Source organism: Oncorhynchus tshawytscha, linkage group LG16 (genome assembly GCF_018296145.1).
Source record: "Oncorhynchus tshawytscha isolate Ot180627B linkage group LG16, Otsh_v2.0, whole genome shotgun sequence".
NCBI lineage: Eukaryota > Metazoa > Chordata > Actinopteri > Salmoniformes > Salmonidae > Oncorhynchus > Oncorhynchus tshawytscha.
The window spans coordinates 67,853,995-67,876,142 of NC_056444.1; the positions used below are offsets into that span (position 1 = coordinate 67,853,995).

At 40.8% G+C, this 22,148-nt stretch overlaps 1 protein-coding gene across 7 annotated transcripts in view; it reads right to left on the minus strand.

Moving 5' to 3' along the window:
- LOC112216171 (rap1 GTPase-activating protein 1) overlaps window positions 1–22,148 on the minus strand; it is a 103,169-nt gene that overhangs the window by 58,013 nt on the left and 23,008 nt on the right. For all 7 annotated transcript variants that reach the window (XM_024375958.1, XM_024375957.2, XM_024375960.2 and 4 more), the window contains one exon: window positions 182–217. In XM_024375958.1, coding sequence (XP_024231726.1) covers window positions 182–217 — 36 coding nt within the window. Of the gene's footprint in view, window positions 1–181; window positions 218–22,148 lie in introns of those variants that run through there.

A 22,148-nucleotide genomic window follows, 5' to 3' on the forward strand; every position in this document is an offset into this window, starting at 1 on the left:
GTATTGTGTGTAGATTGATGAGGAATACAATTAATTGAATCCATTTTAGAATAAAGCTGTAACGTAACAAAATGTGGAATAAGGGAAGGGGTCTGAATACTTTCTGAATGCACTGTACATTCGATTAGAACGTATTGTAGCTGATTCTACATGACACAGAATCAGAAGATGAGCAACTCACCATATGCTTCTGGCCCTGGAGAAGGTCTTGTCCACTCTAAAAAGAATGAAACAGAGGTGAGAGTTAGTCTGGCTGCTGTCCCTTATTATCCATTCACTGTTGTTCTGTGGAATTGCTGGATTTGGCCAAATTACACTACAAAAACAATAGATTTGTGTTTAAGGTATTGTGCTCATTAAAAAGCCACCTTCATACAGCTATTCTAGAAATGATCTGGCTCGAAGGACCAGTGCTAGAACAGCTGTCTAAAGGAGCTGGCCTTTTTAACAATACTTCTCACAATCCAGCCATCTCAATCTACTATAATCAACCATTGTAATACAGGGGGTAACCCATGAGATGGGAGCACTGTCAACAACATGAATATTTGTTTGTTTTCTAACAAAGAGAGACAGTGCAGTACATAGAAATAGAATGAATAGAATGGACTTGGAAGTTCTAGCCCTGGTAATTTGAAATGTAAACTAATGGGTACTCTCACAATGACTGCCTGTATTGTGATGCAATAATTTCCATGGTAATGTAGAATGTTCATTCAAATGATGCCAACTGACGAGGCTCATTCAATGGAATATATTTTTTGTAATGTCAGTTGAGTTGGCTCAATACATCACAGCACAGATTGAAGGGTACACTTCCTGCTTTAACTTCCTATATAGGTTAAGACAACGTCATCACAAATCTGGGACCAGCACCTTTGCTAGCTACCAGTGCCGTTGCTAGCTACCATAGCTGGTCCCATTGTTGCAAAGAGTCATGGGATATTTAGAAGCCCGTTGTCTTAACCTTTGTCATCTTCAACCTAGGCATGGGTGCACTCAAAATGGCTAACATGTCCACCCATTATGCCATCATTGACTTGAATGGAGACGTCCTTTCTAATCATTCTATTTCTATGGCAGTACGTAAACACTCTAGTACAGAAAATGGGTTGGGGAGTAGCAGTTACTCTAAATAACTCAGGCCACCTGCTAAAGTGGCACTTGTATGGATCGGTACCAGTCCTGCATTTCCTGACCACAAACTCAACTTGATCCATATTGATTGCGTAGCACACCTGTCTTTCGGACAAGGTATGTATGTATGTAAGCAAGGATTTTATTTTGTTTAACCTTTATTTAACTAGGTACGTCAGTTAAGGACAACATCTTATTTACAACGATGGCCTACCAAAAGGCCTCTCCTGTGGGGACTTGGGCTGGGATTAAAAAAATATATATATATGTCGGGAAAAACACAACACTACATAAAGAGAGACCTAAGACAACAACATTACATGGCAGCAACACATGACAACACATTATGGAAGCAGCACAACATGGTAGCAGCACAAAACATGGTACAAACATTATTGGGCACAAACAACAGCACAAAGGGCAAGAAGGTAGAGACAACAATACATCATGCGAAGCCACCACAACTGTCAGTAAGAGTGTCCATGATTGAGTATTTGAATGAAGAGATGGAGATAAAAAGATCAGGACTTTCTAAATACTTCCTATGCTTCAGGTAACTTTTTGAGACCAGAGGGGTTCAAATGGCTCTATTCTTATGATCAAATGATCCACCGTGGATGTGAATGAAATAAACTGCCAGCCTGCTATTCTCAGTTTATGCCAATAGATGGTACTATGTGACTTGGTACACAAACCAATTTCTGACATGAAATATGTGGGGGAATTTGGTCTTTCTTTTGAACTCCTACAGTATGCTCTCTAAGACCAGTGAAGAGGCCCAGCGGTCAGTATAACTAAGGGGTTGATGACCTTTAATGATTGTTGGGAACTAGGGAGTGGGATGTTTAGCATGTCTAAAAAAACCTTGTCTCCTCTCCTGTACATCTGATCTCACGTTAAAGTTTACCCGCTGCTAGGCTGACAGTACATGATCAGATGTCCGAGGCTCTAGTCAAACGTAGTGCACTATGTAGGGAATAGGGTGCTATTTGGGACATACCCTAGCTCAACACCCAGTTCACCAGAGGCCCTGAAAGCCCCTGACCACAGATAGGCCTCTGACAGGGTCCCCCCCCCCCCAGTCTCCTAGTGGAGCTGCAGGAATCCAGGCCTCTTACTCATCTTTCCAGGGACCCGTCTATTTCTCACCAGGATTGGTCTACATTTTCTATGGAATCACAACCCAACTTACATTCCAGGAACCCCCGTGCTGTTACTGGAAATAGAGCTGGTGTGAAAACAACTGATGGGTGACCTCTCTCTGCATCACAAGATAGGCATGTTTGTAATTTGAGTTAGAATAGCTTGTTATACAAACAGAAATCAAGCAAAAACAAACACGTTTTTGTTTACAGCAGTACTTGTTCACTGATATTTTGTTAATTTTGAAGGAAAGCCCCATGTGGTTCCTTTACAGAACCAAGAAAACTCTTAAAGCAACTTCCTCTTTCTCAGAAAATAGAGCCTCACTGAGGGGAAACAATGATTCAGAGGGGTAATGACTATTAATTGTACTCTCACAAATCACTGTCCTCCTCGTTCTTAAAGAAGGACTATTGTCATGTTGTTACAATAGTCCTGAGGGTGCTGTATGCCTGACACACATACTGTAGATAAAACATTGTTCAGTATAGAAAATACGTACAATTCCTTCGTCAGAATAAATTATATCACAAGCATCATATTTTCTAATCTTCACATTGTGGGTCTCACCCATTCTCAGGTTGCCTGGAATTCCCATAAAATGAAATTGGCTAGATTCTTGGACAGTGGCTCCAACCTAAAATACCTGCTGGGAATATGTTCTATCCTGTTCTGTTCTCGACTATGAAAAGGGTTGGTCAACATAACAATGTGATATGACACCCACATTGAGACCGAACACGGGTTGTATGCTAGTGCAAAAAGAAGCTTTGTATCACTTCAAAACAAGATTGTGGCATCACTGTGAACATTAAGCTACAGTACACACTAAGCTACAGTACACACTAAGCTACAGTTCACAGTAAGCTACAGTTCACACTAAGCTACAGTTCACACTAAGCTACAGTACACACTAAGCTACAGTACACACTAAGCTACAGTACACACTAAGCTACAGTACACACTAAGCTACAGTTCACACTAAGCTACAGTACACACTAAGCTACAGTACACACTAAGCTACAGTACACACTAAGCTACAGTACACACTAAGCTACAGTACACAATAAGCTACAATACACACTAAGCTACAGTACACACAAAGCTACAGTACACACTAAGCTACAGTTCACACTAAGCTACAGTTCACACTAAGCTACAGTACACACTAAGCTACAGTTCACACTAAGCTACAGTACACACTAAGCTACACTAAGCTGCAGTACACACTAAGCTACACTAAGCTACAGTTCACACAAAGCTACAGTACACACTAAGCTACAGTACACACTAAGCTACACTAAGCTACAGTACACACTAAGCTACAGTTCACACAAAGCTACAGTACACACTAAGCTAGAGTACACACTAAGCTACACTAAGCTGCAGTACACACTAAGCTACAGTACACACTAAGCTACAGTACACACAAAGCTACAGTACACACTAAGCTAGAGTACACACTAAGCTACACTAAGCTACAGTACACACTAAGCTACACTAAGCTACAGTACACACTAAGCTACAGTACACACTAAGCTACAGTACACACAAAGCTAGAGTACACACTAAGCTACACTAAGCTGCAGTACACACTAAGCTACACTAAGCTACAGTACACACTAAGCTACAGTACACACAAAGCTACAGTACACACTAAGCTAGAGTACACACTAAGCTACACTAAGCTACAGTACACACTAAGCTACACTAAGCTACAGTACACACTAAGCTACAGTACACACAAAGCTACAGTACACACTACGCGTACATTTACATATTTGTTTGGCAATGTTGACATACTTGTCAACTATCATTGTACATACTGAAGAAGACATGTTTTCAGATAAAAGGTTCAACTGGATCAGGACAAGAACATGATAGGGGCAGGACATACAGAGTTTAAAAATCTGCTCATCCTCATTCTTGTCATTGAATTGTGGGGTGTGTGAAGGGGGTGTGAATATTTGTGTACATAGTGTATGTACAGTCCAGTATGGGTGTTTGTTTTTCATGCTGTAGGAGGTGTAGCCTTCTGTACTTGACAGGATAATTGAATCAAACCCTAGTTTGATTGACTGGGTGAGGGTTAAGTCAATACAAAAGGAATAAGAAGTAATAATGGAGGAGAAACTAAGCATTTGTGAAGGCAAAAAGTCCTATAATAGTCAAATGTCAGACACATTGTATAAGACTAGTCATTATGTTGCTAATGATAATATCCAAAAGTTAAAATGTTTCCACAACAATTAAACCTGACCTTTATCTGACTCAGTATCAGTGCAATCAGCACAAAGTGGAATCCCAGTAGCAGGCTGACACTTAATGGTGATGCATAGCCTTCACAGACAAACTGCCACCTTTACCAGCAGGACAAAAGTATTTTCTGTTGGTCTCATGCATTATAATATGGGTCAGTCATATTTTCACATTCTCAGCCTAGCACTCTTTGCATGGCCAGGGCCAAACTATAACCACATTGTCCCCAAACAATAGAAGCAATGGCTTTAGTTAGGTCTAGGTTGATAAGTAAAAAGTTATGGATGAGTAGAGCTAGGCCCCACAGATAAATAAATGTGGACTGCAGATCTGCAGGTGTTGTGAAACAGCTAAAAGGGTGAAATATAAACCTGACCGGGAGACCAATGAGGCAGCGCACAATTGGCCCAGCATCGTCCGAATTAGGGGAGGGTTTGACCAGCCTTGTCCCATCGTGCTCGAGCAACTCCTTGTGGCGGGCCGGGCGCCTGCAAGCTGAATTTGGTGGCCAGTTGGACGGTGTTTCCTCCGACATATTGGTTAAGTGAGCAGTGTGTCAAGAAGCAGTGTAGCTTGGCAGGGTCATGTTTCTGAGGACACATGTCTCTTGACCTTCGCCTCCCCGAGCCAAAAAGGGAGTTGCAGGGATAGGACAAGACTGTAACTACCAATTGGGGAGAAAAAGGAGTAAAAGTAAAAACGTACAATATGTTACGAATTTGCAAACGATGTAATATGTTACGAATTTGCAAAACGTATGATATGTTACGAATTCTATCTAGGTGACTAACATTATCTAGCTCGCTAGGGGTTAGGGTTAAGTTTAGGAGTTAGGTTAAGGAGTTAGGGTTATGATTAGGGGAAGGGTTAGCTAAAAGGGTTAAGGTCAGGGGAAGGGTTAGCTAACATGGTAAGTAGTTGCACAGTAGCTAAAAAGTAGTAAGTAATTGAAAAGTTGTAAAATTTGCTAAAATGCTTAAGTTGTCCATGATGAGATTCAAACTCGCAACCTTCGGGTTGCTAGACGTTCACATTATATGCCCACCCATCCACGCAAACCAACCCTACTTTCGTTTTTGCCTTAAGTAACCATTTGCCTTATGTAACCATACAAAGCGTAACATACTAAACCGAGCGTCTCGGATTTACATACAGAATAATATGAAATGGTCTGAGCCCAGGTTGAACATGGCTTCCACCGAGACATGGGATCTCACTTCAGGCAACTGGGTAAGGCCGTGTCTACACTTGACATTTACATGCGACTTCTGCTATCAGAATACAAAGATTGCATTGAAAAGACAGGTTTAGATGCACAAAAGTCACATTGCATTCTGATTGTGCTCAGATCTGACTGCCCACCTTCTGACACATTGGGTGCGTATTTCTCCTGTCTGGACGCAATTAGGCTACCGAAAGCGCATAAAATGGGCGACTTCATCAGCACTATGCCCACAAGTCTGTGTTATGGGAGCGAGGCACCTTTTCATTTTAAAGTTGGGGGAAATACATTCCTAGCGTGTGAGGAACGTGTTTGCTGGGCTCAAAAATGCTGTTGAGAAAACACATTTTTGGGGGGGCTACAGTTATGCTAACCTGTTTGCAATCCCTTTAGCTTTGCTTGCTAGCTTGTTGGCTATCTACAGAACTGCCATCAAGTCAATCAAATACACATATTTAGCAGATGTTATAGCGGGTGTAGCGAAATGATTGTGTTCATAGCTCCAACAGTGCAGTTGTATCTTACAATTCACAACAATATACATCTCTAAAAGTAAACAAATGGAATTATGAAATATACAAATATTAGGACGAGCAATGTCGGAGTGGCATTGACTAAATATAGTAGAATAGAATACAGTATATACATATGAGATGAGTAAAGCAGTATGTAAACATTATTAAAATGACTAGTGTTTCATTATTAAAGTGGCCAGTAATTCCATGTCTATGTAGATAGGGCAGCAGCCTCTATGGTGCAGGGTTGAGTAACCGGGTGGTAACCGGCTAGTGATGGCTATTTAACAGTCTGATGGCCTTGAGATAGAAGCTGTTTTTCAGTCTTTCAGTCCCCGCTTTGATGCACCTGTACTGACCTCACCTTCTGGATGATAGCTGGATGAACAGGCCGTGGCTCGGGTGGCTGATGTCCTTGATTATCTATTTGGCCTTCTTGTGACATCGGGTGCTGTAGGTGTCCTGGAAGTCCGTCAGTGAGCCTGTGGTGATGTGTAGGGCAGACCGTACCACCCTCTGGAGAGCCCTGAGATTACGGGTGGTGCAGTTGCCGTACCAGGCGGTGATACAGCCAGACAGGATGCTCTTAATGGTGCATCTGTAAAAATGTCTGAGTGTCTTAGGGGCCAAGCTGAATTTCTTCAGCCTCCTTCACCACACTGTCTGTGTGGGTGGCACATTTCAGATTGCCACTGATGTGTACAACGAGGAACTTGATGCTTTTCACCTTCTCCACTGCGGTCCAGTCAATGTGGATATGGACCTGCTCCCTCTGCTGTTTCCTGAAGTCCACGATCAGCTCCTTCATTTTGTTGACATTGAGAGAGAGGTTATTTTACTGGCTCCACTCTGCCAGGGCCCTCACCTCCTCCCTGTAGGCTGTCTCGTCAATGTTGGTAATCAGGCCTACTACTGTTGTGTCGTCTTTAAACTTGATGATTGAGTTGGAGGCGTGCGTGGCCACACAGTCATGGGTGAACATGGGTTGTTGTGTTATTATCATATTTGGCCTATTCCACCGTTTGCAGAATGCATACTGGCATTTAAAATGATATAGCGCGTAAAAAGGGAATTAGGACACTATGTGGACATGGTGGACACATTTAAATGTAAGTGTAGACGCATGATGTGTTCAGACTTCCATGATCAGAACTTCATGACCAGAATATAAAAACTGCATTAACTGTCAAGTGTAGACACAGCCTAATACACACACTTGGCAAAAATATTGCTTTGCATAAAACATGTTATGTTAGAATAGAAATGACATTTTCTGAAATGAGTAACACCAACACTAATTATAAAGTCAATTTAAGTAATTGAGTCATCACCGGGCAAGATTGCAAAGGAGGACGTGAGGAGATTGTAAACAAATGTAGGAATATTCAATTGAAAGCTCAAACAACTGTCCTCTTGTAGCTCCAGTGTGTGGGTGACAGAATAGGAACAAAACCAGGACTTGTTCCATCTATTTTGTTATTTTCTGATCATTTTAAATGCAGAATAAAATTGGAATAATGACTCCTATATTCCCCATGCAAACTATTTAAAGCTGACAGTTAGCTGTACGACATTGTGTTTTCGTGCATACATCATTCGCATCATGGACATGTGCTTTCTAAAGGTATTGTAACCATGAATTCAAAGGCTCTATGTTCTGTATATAATAGCATTCACTGAAATGAAAGGTGGCTGAATATCTAGAGGTGGTTGAATGTCTATTCTGCGTTTTAATAAAGCTGATTCTATCCTCCACCCTTCCTCTATTCAGCTGACTAGAAGAACTGTGATGAAAATAGAAACTAACTGGGAATCATTCAAAATACAGTACCAGTCAAACATTTTGACACACCTACTTATTCAAGGGCTTTTCTTTATTTTTACTTATTTTCGACACTGTAGAATAATAGTGAAGACGTCAAAACTGAAAAAACAAACATGGAATTATGTAGTAACCAAAAAAGTGTGAAACAAATCTAAATATATTTTAGATTCTTCAAAGTAGCCACCCTTTGTCTTGATTCTTGATTACAGTTTCACACACTCTTGGCATTCTCTCAACCAGCTTCACCTGGAATGCTTTTCCAACCGTCTTGAAGGAGTTCCCACATATGCTGAGCACTTGTTGGCTGCTTTTCCTTCACTCTGCGGTCCAACTCATCACAAACCATCTCAATTGGGTTGAGGTCGGGTGATTATGGAGGCCAGATGCAGCACTCCATCACTCTCCTTCTTGTTCAAATAGCCCTTACACAGCCTGAAGGTTTGTTGGGTCATTGTCCTGTTGAAAAACAAATTATAGTCCCACTAAGCGCAAACCACATGGGATGGCGTATTGCTGCAGAATGCTGTGGTAACATTGCTGGTTAAGTGTTTCTTGAATTCTAAATAAATCACTGACAGTGTAACCAGCAAAGCACCCCCACACCATCACACCTCCTCCTTCATGCTTCGCAGTGGGAACCACACATGTGGAGATAATCCGTTCACCTTTCCTGTGGCGATCCTTGTGAGAGCCAGTTTCATCAGATCGTTTGAAGGTTTTTGCAAATGCACTTGAAGAAACTTTCAAAGTTCTTGAAATTTTCCGGATTGACTGACAATCATGTCTTAAAGTAATGATGGGCTGTCGTTTCTCTTTGCTTAGTTGAGCTTTTCTTGCCATAATATGGACTTGGTCTTTTACCAAATAGGGATATCTTCTGTATACCACCCCTACCTTGTCACAACAAAACTGATTGACTCAAATGCATTAAGAAAGACAGAAATTCCACAAATTAACTTTTAACAAGGCACACCTGTTAATTGAAATGCATTCCAGATGACTACCTCATGAAGCTGGTTGATAGAATGCCAAGACTACAAAGCTGTCATCAAGACAAAGGGTGGCTACTTTGAAGAATTTATATTTATTCAAACTTTTTTGGTTACCACATGATTCCATTTGTGTTATTTCATCGTTTGGATGTCTTCACTATTATTCCACAATGTAGAAAATAGTAAAAAAATAAAGAAAAACCCTGGAATGAGTATGTGTGTCCAAACTTTTGACTGGTACTATAGATCGGAAAGAAATAATTACAAAAAGCCTCTGAACAACGTCTTCCATACCATCCTCAAATTCAATGTCTGATATTCCCTATTGTTGTTAGCCAATAGTTATATGAGCCCAGGTCTAGAGCCAGCAGGCTCTGTACTATATAACATGGGCAGCTGAATGAGCCCATTGATTGAGTAAATGAGAGTGAAGTGGCTGAATGTGCACATTGATGCTCTGGTACAGTGGAGTACAGTGAGTCTGTGTGGCTGGGACTGTGAACACACACTGGTACCAGAGCAGAGCAGAGTAGAGCAAGACCATGCTAACAGGGCGAGGCTATGCCATTGCTGGCCTGGCTATAACAGATTACACCAGTCACCTCTGAGACACACACACACATACACACACAGCCTCAGGATCCTGAAGGTCAGCACACTTGTTTGGTAACACATGTCTTAAACCATGCATCATTTAGCCTTGATCAGAAACACGACAGCTGTCATAGCTTCTATGATAATTCTTGACAAATGGCCTTTCAATGCCACGTGGTCCAAAGTTCTATCTTTGCTGGCTAACCAACTTGCTACAGTAGCTGAGATCTATACATTCTGTTATTACAGGAGCACTGTGTTAACAGGCATCAATTACAGTATACACACAACTGCAGTGTACACACAACTGAAACAACACTTCCCACCTGTTTTGTGCAAGTCATTATTATGGATCCAAGTTCATCTCATGCTTTTCCCTGTTCCTCTAAAGCAGGGTACAGTAGATTTCCATTGTGAATATCAATGTGAATGTTAACTGTGATTGACTGGCACCCTCTCCAGCCCTCTTGCATGGCATAGATATCCTGCTTGTTTTGCCCTACGCCTTGCCATGTAATCATTGACTGATCTTTTGTCATGCAAACTTGACCATGATGACAAAGAAATTATGCCCACTCCATGTTGTTTTTGTATAGGGATGGGCACGGTTATTTAAATATTTGAATATCCGAATGGACTTTTGTATTTGATTACTTGGGAGAATATTACATTTTGAGAATAAAAAAATATAGGCCTATTAGCAATGAAAAGGCTACAAATGATCTATGTGGCGTTGCTAAACAGCCTACAAGGATAGACCATTACATTTGAAATTGAAATAAAACAACAGTTTTATGACAGTTTTTATGAGTGCACCCCTTTAAAAAAATGCACAGGTAGCTTGTTGTTATTGTCAGTCAATCAAAGCATCGCCACATAGGCTCCATGTGTAGCAAGTGAAGTGGGAGATTTCTAATCAATGTGAAATGGATCAACCAACAGGTAGACTGTTGTTTCATATGAATGGAGTTGTTGTAGACAAGTACGGGGAGCGCAACAAAATAGCCTCAATTAGCCTAGCTACTTTAGCTACATTGAACAAAAATATAAATGCAACATGTAAAGTGTTGGTCCCATGTTTCATGAGCTGAAATAAAAGATCCCAGAAATGTGTTTACATCCCTGTTAGTGGGCTTTCCTCGTTTGTCAAGATAATCGATCCATCTGACAGGTCATACCAAGAAGCTGATTAAATAGCATGGTCATTACATAGGTGCACCTTGTGCTGGGGACAATAAAAGTCCACTCTAAAATGTGCAGTTTTGTCACACAACACAATTCCACAGATGTCTTTGATGGAGCGTGCATATTAAAATAAATGTTTTTTAACCAGGTAGGCCAGTTGAGAACAAGTTCTCATTTACAACTGCGACCTGGCCAAGATGAAGCAAAGCAGTGCGGCAAAACCGACAACACAGAGTTACACATGGGGTAAACAAACGTACAGTCAACAACACAATAGAAAAACATATGTACAGTGTGTGCAAATGTAGTAAAATTAGGGAGGTAAGGCAATAAATAGGCCATAGTGGTGAAATAATTTCAATTTAGCATTAACACTGGAGTGATAGATGTGCAGATGATAATGTGCAAGTAGAGATACTTGGAGAAAAAAGAGCAAAAAAATAAATAACAATATGGGGATGAGGTAGTTGGATGTGCTATTTACAGATGGGTTGTGTACAGGTACAGTGATCGGTTAGCTGCTCTGACAGCAACAGAAATTGGCATGCAGGAATGTCCACCACAGCTGTTGCCAGAGACTTTAATAGTATTTTCTTTACCATAAACTGCCTCCAACGTCATTTTAAAAAATTGGGCAGTATGTCCAACTGGCCTCACAACCGCAGACCATGTGTAACCACACCAGCCCAGAACCTCTACATACCGTGACGAGATCCTGAGGACCATTGTCGTGCCATTCATCCGCCATCATCACCTCATGTTTCAGCATGATAATGCACAACCCCATGTCACAAGAATCTGTACACAATTACTGGAAGCTGAAAATGTCCCCAGTTCTTCCATGTCCTGCATATTAACTAGACGTCACCCATTGAGCATGTTTGAGATGATCTCGATTGAGTGTACAACAGCGAGTTACAGTTCCCGACAATATCCAGAAACTTCCCACTGCCATTGAAGAGGAGTGGGACAACATTCCACAGGCCACAATCAACAGCCTGATCAACTCTATGTGAAGGAGATGTGTCGGGCTGCTTGAGGCAAATGGTGGTCAAATCAGATACTGACTGGTTTTCTGATCCACACAGCAAACTATAGTTTTGTCAAGTCGGTTAGGACATCTACTTGGTGCATGACACAAGTAATTTTTCCAATAATTGTTTACAGACAGATTATTTCACTTAGAATTCACTGTATCACATTTCCAGTGGGTCAGAAGTTTAAGCTGACTGTGGCTTTAAATAGCTTGGAAAATTCCAGAAAATGTTATGGCTTTAGAAGCTTCTGATAGGCTAATTGACATAATTTGAGTCAATTGGAGGTGTACCTGTGGATGTATTTCAAGGCCTGCCTTCAAACTCGCAGCCTCTTTGCTTGACATCATGGGAAAATCAAAAGAAATCAGCCAAGACCTCAGAAAAAAATGGTAGACCTCCACAAGTTTGGTTCATTCTTGGGAGCAATTTCCAAATGCCTGAAGGCACCACGTTCCTCTGTACAAACAATAGCTCGCAAGTATAAACACCATGGGACCACGCAGCTTTCATACTGCTCAGGAAAGAGATGCGTTCTGTCTCCTAGTAATGAACGTACTTTGATGCGAAAAGTGAAAATCAATCTCAGAACAACAGCAAAGGACCTTGTGAAGATGCTGGAGGAAATAGGTACAAAAGTATCTACAGTATATCCACAGACAAAGATCGTACTTTTTGGAGAAATGTCCTCTGGTCTGATGAAACAAAAATAGAACTGTTTGGCCATAATAACCATCGTTATGTTTGGAGGAAAAAGTGGGAGGCTTGCAAGCCGAAGAACACCATACCAACCGTGAAGCACAGGGGTGGCAGCATCATGTTGTGGCGGTGCTTTGCTGCCGGAGTGACTGGGGCACCTCACAAAATAGATGGCATCATGAGGATGGAAAATTATGTGGATATATTGAAGTAACATCTCAAGACATCCGTCAGGAAGTTAAAGCTTGGTCGCAAATGGGTCTTCCAAATGGACAATGACCCCAAGCATACTTCCAAAGTTGTGGCAAAATGGCTTAAGGACAACAAAGTCAAGGTATTGGAGTGGCCATCACAAAGCCCTGACCTCAATCCTATAGAAAATGTGTGGGCAGAACTGAAAAAGGGTTTGCGAGCAAGGTGGCCTACAAACCTGACTCAGTTACACCAGCTCTGTCAAGAGGAATGGGCCAAAATTCACCCAACTTATTGTGGGAAGCTTGTGGAAGGCTACCTAAAATGTTTGACCGAAGTTTTAAACAATTTAAAGGCAACGCTACCAAATACTAATTGAGTGTATGTAAACTTCTGACCCACTGGGAATGTGATGAAAGAAATAAAAGCTGAAATAAATAATTCTCTCTACTATTATTCTGACATTTCACATTCTTAAAATTAAGTGGTGATCCTAACTGACCTAAGACAGGGACTTTTTACTAGGATATAATGTTAGGAATTGTGAAAAACTGAGTTTAATGTATTTGTCTAAGGTGTACGTAAACTTCCGACTTCAACTGTATGTATTCCCAATCATGTGAAATCCATAGATTAGGGCCTAATGAATTTATTTAAATCCTTATCCTTATTGCATGATGATTTTATATTTTATATTTTTGTTCAGTTAGCTGACTACCTTAGCTGGCTACTGTAGCTAGCTAGCTTCTTTACTATGATTTGATGCAGTCAAGACAAGCCCTAACAGATTGTCTATCTATCATACCGACTTTTTGCAGATATAAATGATCTAACTAGCACAAGTCAGTTTGTCTACTTCCTTTCTCTCCCTCTCTGCCACACATATAGACTGTCACACACACCGGCCCCTGCTCGTCTCTCGCCCCTCCCCCAACCTCCATCTGAAACAAGCGGAGCACAGCTCACAGGCTTTCTCGGGTCGCCCGAGCAAGTCTTAATTGAAGTAGAAAAAATAATCATTACAAAATTAAAACTCATGTATTTCGACTATCCAGATATCCGAAAATATAATGATAATGAAATCATTTCAAATGCCCATCCCTATTTGTGTGTTCTGTAGATTTGAGAATTGCATTAAACTCAAACACACACAAGGTTGGATACAACCCTCTTGTGAGAAAGTGACATAGTGCGCTTGTAGGTGAATATTGGTTCTAAACAACAATAAAGTATCCTTCAGTAAAAGTAAGGCATCTTTCATTCAATTGACCAGAACTATCATTGAAGGAAGCTCCTCTTCTCAAATCAGCTGACTGCTTTGCTATAAATCTACTATTTGTTGCTGGCCTGCTCCACTTTCACAACAATGAGCCTTCCACTCTGCTGTTCTTGAACATGGTCTGCACACACTGATCCATGTCTTTTTTTCTTTCAGTGCTTTTCAAATGCATTGTAGCAAAAATAACAGAAGTGGAGAGATCCATAGTGAGCGCATGCAGCCTCTCTGTCTGTGTGTCTGGTCTTGAGCCATGGGGGAGATGAGTGTGTGTTCAGATCTGGGACAAAGACATACCTCACTGTTTATTTCATGAGTCCCATGAAGAGTGTATGAGGAAGGGGATATGAGCTGTGAGCTAAGGGAGAGACCATGGAGGAGACTACAAAAATGGAGGAGACTATAACATGGAGGAGACTACAACATGGAGGAGACTACAAAAATGGAGGAGACTATAACATGGAGGAGACTACAACATGGAGGAGACTACAACATGGAGGAGACTACAACATGGAGGAGACTACAACATGGAGGAGACTATAACATGGAGGAGACTACAACATGGAGGAGACTACAAAGAGATGACAAATGAAACTGTCTCATTTAGTATATGACAGAGACAGAGCCCGTGGCTCACCCTGTATTGGGCTCAACTGCTTGGGGGAAACCAACCCACAACCCCTGTTTAGTCTACACAAAATCCCCTGCATGGAGACAGCAGTCCTAAAGAGACCCCTAAAAAAAGGAACTGAGTAGGACTGACTACCGCAGCACCACATAATAAACTGTACAGTATACTATGTCAATAAATCCATTGGATTGTGAACAGACTTGATTCTGAGAGGATAGCATATCCATATCAGTATTCATGAAATATCTTACATGAGGTGGAAACTAAAAACCTTCAAAGGATTATGTGACAAATGGTGTTGGAAGCCCTGATTTGGAGATGAGTAGCTGCTCCTCTGACATTTAAATGAGACAAAGTAGAGTGACGGAAATACCAATCTATAGACAGAATAGTTTAATTCCTCACAGTGAATGCCAAAGGGAAGCAAGGGAAGGATACAGTGGATGTCACCTGGTGATGTGGGTAATCAGACTGACCTATCAAAATGGTCAAATTGCAAACAAAGTGGAAAGTGCCAACAGATATACAATTAAAATCCTCCTATTTCTTCAAATCTGGTTTCCACAAGCAACTGGAACAATCTCTATTCCTCAGGTTTGCACACTCTGAATGATAGGGACATGCACGTACACACATGTCCTTGAAAGAAGCTATTTGGACATACCATAGAGCACCTGTTACAGTTTGGCACATTTTTCAGATGTAAGTGGTATATTTTCAAAATGGCAAAAGTACAAAAATCTAAACTGATAACACTTTTAATACCCCCTATCTTATGTTCAGAACCCTTGCAATATTTGAGTAAATAAAGTATAATTTTCCATACAGTATTTGACTATAACTTGACAGGCACCATTTTAAAAATAATTTGTATCCAATGGTAGGTTGTGAGCATGTTGAGAAATACTGTATGTCAGTCTTACAGTTTCATTATCCTCAGACCTATTATCCTTTTTGTAGGACAAATCATCCCAAATAGGGGTATTGAAAAGCAGTTGGCTACTGTAAAAACATAGCACGGTGGTGTATGCCCTTTCTGCTCCATGCAACATTGTACAAGATCACCTTTTCGATGTGACTTGTTGACTGATACAGCATTGCCTGTCTCTGTGCTTGATATTCATCAGCTTACAGTGAGTGTATTGATGACATTCAGATAATGAGTGGAATTTATTGTTATATACAACCCAGGTATTTTACCAGTACATTGTACACCACACCATAATTCCAAATGGTAGCACATAGTGACTCTTTCCACTTTTTCCTGATGGAGAATGGTGATACTGTATCAGTTGTCGTAGGAAGTCACATGGAAAAGGTGAACTTGTACAATGTGCAGAAAAGGCACACATGCTACATTTTTACAGTAGCCAACTGCTTTACAATACCTCTTATTTATGATTATTTGTCCTATGTATGTACTGTATGAGGATAACGAAACTGTAAGACTGACATCTAATAACATGCTCACAACTTGCCATTGGATGCAAAAAAAATAATAATAATTTGCATGTCAAGTTATAGTCAAATACTGTATGGAAAATTATATTGAGTATGGCCATCTTGAATGAGTGTCACTTGAAGTGCACTTTTTGAGAGATGACTCGAAAAGTAGCGTCAGTTTGTTGTCTTCCTGTATTGAACACAGATAGTCCCGTCTTCAATTTGATCGATTAGTAACGTTTAAAAATACCTAAAGTTGTATTACAAAAGTGGTTTGAAATGTTTTGGCAAAGTTTACAGGTTACTTTTGAGATATTTTGTAGTGACGTTGCGCAAATTGGAAGCTGTGTTTATCTTGATCAAACGCGCCAAATAAATGGACATTTTGGATATATATCGACGGAATTAATCGAACAAAAGGACCATTTGTGATGTTTATGGGACATATTGGAGTGCCAACAAAAGAAGCTCGTCAAAGGTAAGGCATGATTTATATTTTATTTCTGCGTTTTGTGTCGCGCCTGCAGGGTTGAAATATGCTACTCTCTCTTTATTTACTGTTGTGCTATCATCAGATAATAGCTTCTTATGCTTTCGCCAAAAAGCCTTTTTGAAGTCTGACATGTTGGCTGGATTCACAACGAGTGTAGCTTTAATTTGGTATCTTACATGTGTGATTTAATGAAAGTTTGATTTTTATAGTATTTTATTTGAATTTGGCGCTCTGCATTTTCCCTGGCTATTGGCCAAGTGGGACGCAAGCGTCCCGCCTATCCCAGAGAGGTTAGACCAATAAGAGAGTTTTCCCTCTTGACAGACAGTAGGACACTGTCAGACAGTCCTTGCTAAATTCTTGCTTGAGAATTTGCTCTTTGCTAAGAAGCTATTTTTTTCTTTTTGACCGTTTTTATTGAAAACAATCACAGTAAGGTACTTAATTGTTACCCAGAAATGATTTGATATTGAGATAAAAACGGCTGCATTGGACCTTTTATATTGCTAAATGGTGAGTCTATCTTTATCTGATATATTGGTGACTAAACAAAGTGTTCTCATATTTCATGGAAAACTTGGGCTTGATTTTGGATGAATGACTCAGGTGTGAAACCGCACTGAATGCACAATCAAAGGTTATAAACATAAGATGGGGGCATAAGTGTTATCAGTTTTGAGTTTTGTAATTAGAGATTTGAAAATATACCACTTAGATCAAAAAATGTTCTGACAAAGTGATTGAAAAAATGTTTTATGTACAGAAACTTTGATTGTACATCATTGGGGTTTCACATATCTTTCACCCCTGAGTCAACCCACCTCTACCATACAATCCATTGGCCAGCATGCATTCACTGGAAAATAAACTGGATGATCTCTATCTTGTTTCACCGAGTCATGGCTGAATGAAGACACGGATCATATAGAGCTGGCTTGGTTTTCTGTGCATTGGCTGGACAGAACAGCTACGTATGGTAAGACGAGGGGTGGGGGTGTGTGTCTATTTGTCAATATCACCTGGTGTGCAATGTCTAATATTAAAGAAGTTTCAAGGTATTGCTCGCCTGAGATAGTGTACCCTATGATAAGCTGTAGATCACATTATCTACCGAGATAATTTTAATCTATATTATTTGTAGCCGTCAATTTATCACCACAAACCGATGCTGACACTAAGACCACACTCAACGAGCTGTATAAGGCCATAAGCAAACAAGAAAATGCTCATCCAGAAGTGCCGCTCCTAGTGGCCGGGGGACTTTAATGCAGGTAAACTTAAATCCGCTTTACCTAATTTCTAGGGGGAAAAAACTCTAGACCACCTTTACTCAACACAGAGGTGCATACAAAGCTCTCCCTTGCCCTCCATTTGGAAAATCTGACCATAATTATATCCTCCTGATTCCTGCTTACAATGCAAAAACTAAAGCAGGAAGTACCAGTGACTCACTCATTATGGAAATGGTCAGATGATGCGGATGCTATGCTACAGGACTGTTTTGCTAGCACAGACTAGAATATGTTCTGGAATTCATCCAATGGCATTGAGGAGTATACCACCTCAGTCTCCGGCTTCATCAATAAGTGCATCGAAGATGCCGTCCCCACGGTGACAGTACGTATATATCTCAACCAGAAGCCATGGATTACAGGAAACATCCGCACCGAGCTAAAGGCTAGTGCTGCCGCTTTCAAGGAGCGGGACACTAATCCGGAGGCTTATAAAAAATCCTGCTATGCCCTCTGACAAACCATCAAACAGGCAAAATGTCAATACAGGACTAAGATTGAATCCTATCACACCGGCTCAGACACTCTTCGAATGTGGCAGGGCTTGAAAACTATTACGGATTACAAAGGGAAACCCAGCCGCAAGCTATCCAGTGACGTGAGTCTACCAGATGAGCTAAATGCCTTTTATGTTCACTTCAAGGTAAGCAACACTGAAGCATGCATGAGAGCAACAGCTGTTCCGGAAAGTTGTGTGATCATGCTCTCCGTAGCCAATGTGAACAAGACCTTTTAACAGGTAAACATTCACAATGCCAAACTGCAGTCAGGTCAAGACCCTCGTGAGGACGACTAGCATGTAAATAAGCTTTCCTGAGATGGTTTCCGACCATTTGGGCAGAAGTTCTTCTGTTTTGCAAACTCGCAGTTTCATCAGCTGTCCGGGTGTTTTGTCTCAGACGATCCTGCAGGTGAAGATGCCGGATGTGGAAGTCCTGGGCTGGCATGGCTACACGTGGTCTGCGGTTGTGAGGCCGGTTGGACTTACTGCCAAATTCTCTAAAATGAGTTGGAGGCGGCTTATAGTAGATACATGAACATTACATTTTCTGGCAACAGCTCTGGTGGACATTCCTGCAGTCAGCAAGCCAATTGCATGCTCCCTCAAAACATTATTTTGATTCGGTATTTATCAGTTTTGATCAGTTTCAGTAAGTGTTAGTTGATTTATATTGTTAACAAATTAAAAGAAAATTATATCAAAAGTAAAGTGAAAATTGTATTTTGAAAATCAGATAGATTGAATATACAGTGGGGCAAAAAAGTATTTAGTCAGCCACCAATTGTGCAAGTTCTCCCACTTAAAAAGATGAGAGAGGCCTGTAATTTTCATCATAGGTACACTTCAACTATGACAGACAAAATGAGGGGGAAAAAATCCAGAAAATCACATTGTAGGATTTTTAATGAATTTATTTGCAAATTATGGTAGAAAATACGTATTTGTCAATAACAAAAGTTTATATATTTTTTTCTCATTCTGTCTGCAAAAAAAGAAAAGTCCTCTCTCTGCATTTATTTTCAGCAAACTTAATGTGTAAATATTTGTATGAACATAACAAGATTCAACAACAGACATAAACTGAACAAGTTCCACAGACATGTGACTAACAGAAATTGAATAATGTGACCCTGAACAAAGGGGGGTCAAAATCAAAAGTAACAGTCAGTATCTGGTGTGGCCACCAGCTGCATTAAGTACTGCAGTGCATCTCCTCCTCATGGACTGCATCAGATTTGCCAGTTCTTGCTGTGAGATGTTACCCCACTCTTCCACCAAGGCATCTGCAAGTTCCCAGACATTTCTGGGGTGAATGGCCCTAGCCCTTACCCTCTGATCCAACAGGTTCCAGACATGCTCAATGGGATTGAGATCCGGACTCTTCGCTGGCCATGGCAGAACACTGACATTCCTGTCTTGCAGGAAATCACGCACAGAACGAGCAGTATGGCTGGTGGCATTGTCATGCTGGAGTGTCATGTCAGGATGAGCCTGCAGGAATGGTACCACATGAGGGAGGAGGATGTCTTCCCTGTAATGCACAGCGTTGAGATTTCCGGCTATGACAACAAGCTCAGTGCGATGATGCTGTCACACACCGCCCCAGACCATGACGGGGCCTCCATCTCCAAATCGATCCCGCTCCAGAGTACAGGCCTCGGTGTAATGCTCATTCCTTCGACAATAAACGCGAATCCGACCATCACTCCCGGTGAGACAAAACCACGATTAGTCTGTGAAAAGCACTTTTTTCCAGTCCTGTCTGGTCCAGCGACGGTGAGTTTGCCTGTGACGTCTGGTGAGGACCTGCCTTACAACAGGCCTACAAGCCCTCAGTCCAGCCTCTCTCAGCCTAATGCGGACAGTCTGAGCACTGATGGAGGGATTATGCGTTCTTGGTGTAACTCGGGCAGTTGTTGTTGCCATCCTGTACCTGTCCCGCAGGTGATGTTCAGATGTACCAATCCTGTGCAGGTGTTGTTACATGTGGTCTGCCACTGCGAGGACGATCAGCTGTCTGTCCTGTCTCCCTGTAGCGCTGTCTTAGAAGTCTCACAGTAAGGACATTGCAATCTATTGCCCTGGCCACGTCTGCAGTTCTCATGCCTTCTTGCAGCATGTCTAAGGCATATTCACGCAGATGAGCAGGGACCCTGGGCATCTTTCTTTTGGTGTTTTTTAGAGTCAGTAAAAGGCCTCTTTAGTGTCCTAAGTGTTCATAACTGTGACCTTAATTGCCTACTGTTTGTAAGCTGTTAGTGTCCTAATAACCGTTCCACAGGTGCATGTTCATTAATTGTTTATGGTTCATTGAACTAGCATGGGAAACCATTTACAATGAAGATCTGTGAAGTTATTTGGATTTTTACGAATAATCCTTGAAAGACGGGGTCCTGAAAAAGGTTTACGTTAACTAGGCACTACATCATTTGGTTCAGTAGTTTTAATTTTAATTAAGAGATAGCTAATTGTATTGTTAACAAATGACAAGAAATCATATCAAAAGTAAAGTGAATATTGTATTTTGAAAGCAGATACTTACAATTAATATGTATTCAAATTGAAACAGTGATTTGTTGCAGTGAACAACTGACTTTGTGAATTTGCTTGTTGTACTCAATGAGTCAATGAGTTGTTATCAATAAAAACATCACAATAAGGTGCAGAGCGTTCGATTTGCCTGCTGAGGGGCAAGGAGACCAGCATCTCCTCTTAAACCATTAATAAGTGCGTGATGTTTTCAATGGATTGTTAAATAAATGTTAACTATTTGTTTGCAATATCACCACCACTTGAAGAGCACAGTCAGAACTACAAATTTCAGATTACTCCATGCAAAACAATTGTGCACATTAAGCTCTATCATCATCAGAGTTATAGGCCACAGCCAGTAACTGCATTCTTTTCATGATCAGTAAACATCACTTGATCATGGAATTTCAGATAAATGAGGGTAGCCTCACGAAATCTATCAATATTGGCCCCCATTAATTGGATATTTGAGTGATAGAAAATAAAAGTGAACTATACCTGACAAGTATGAGTGGTTTAGGTTGATTTCCCATCCTTTGTGGGCTCGGTCTGTCAAACATCAGAAGGGCACATTTGCCGATGCACTGTTAACTGATAATGTTCACTTTGCAAGCTACCGGTAGAAACGTTGTACAGTTGGCTAAACAACATAGGCCTACCTAGTGAAGTTAACTAACATTATCCCCTTTTCACATTGTTTTTAAGAGTGTTTCAATCGCGATTGCTGCTGACAGACATGATTGATGGACCACGTCAAATTGGCTAGCTAGCTAATTACAGATAATATCAATATAGCTAGTTAGCATGGTCATTTTCAGGGGATAAACTAGATAGCTATATCCAAATGTTGTTTGGTTTGCTTGCCATCTATGGTGGTGATGACAGTAGTCCGACTGACAACTTTACTAGGACGAGGACTTGCCGATCAAGCTCTTTCCAAAAGCCTTATCACTGATGAAGCAAGTTAAATTACACGTGTTGTTTCCTTAGCTAGCTAGCTAACTACATGCCAAATGGATCTGTCAACCCTCAGAATTCCCTAATGTGAACCATGCCTTGAACAAAAAAGATCTCAGAAGACCTAAGATTAAGAATTGCTGACTTGCAAAAAGCTGGAAAGGGTTACAAAATCTCTAAAAGCCTTGATGTTCATCAATCCATGTTAAGAGAAATGATCTATAA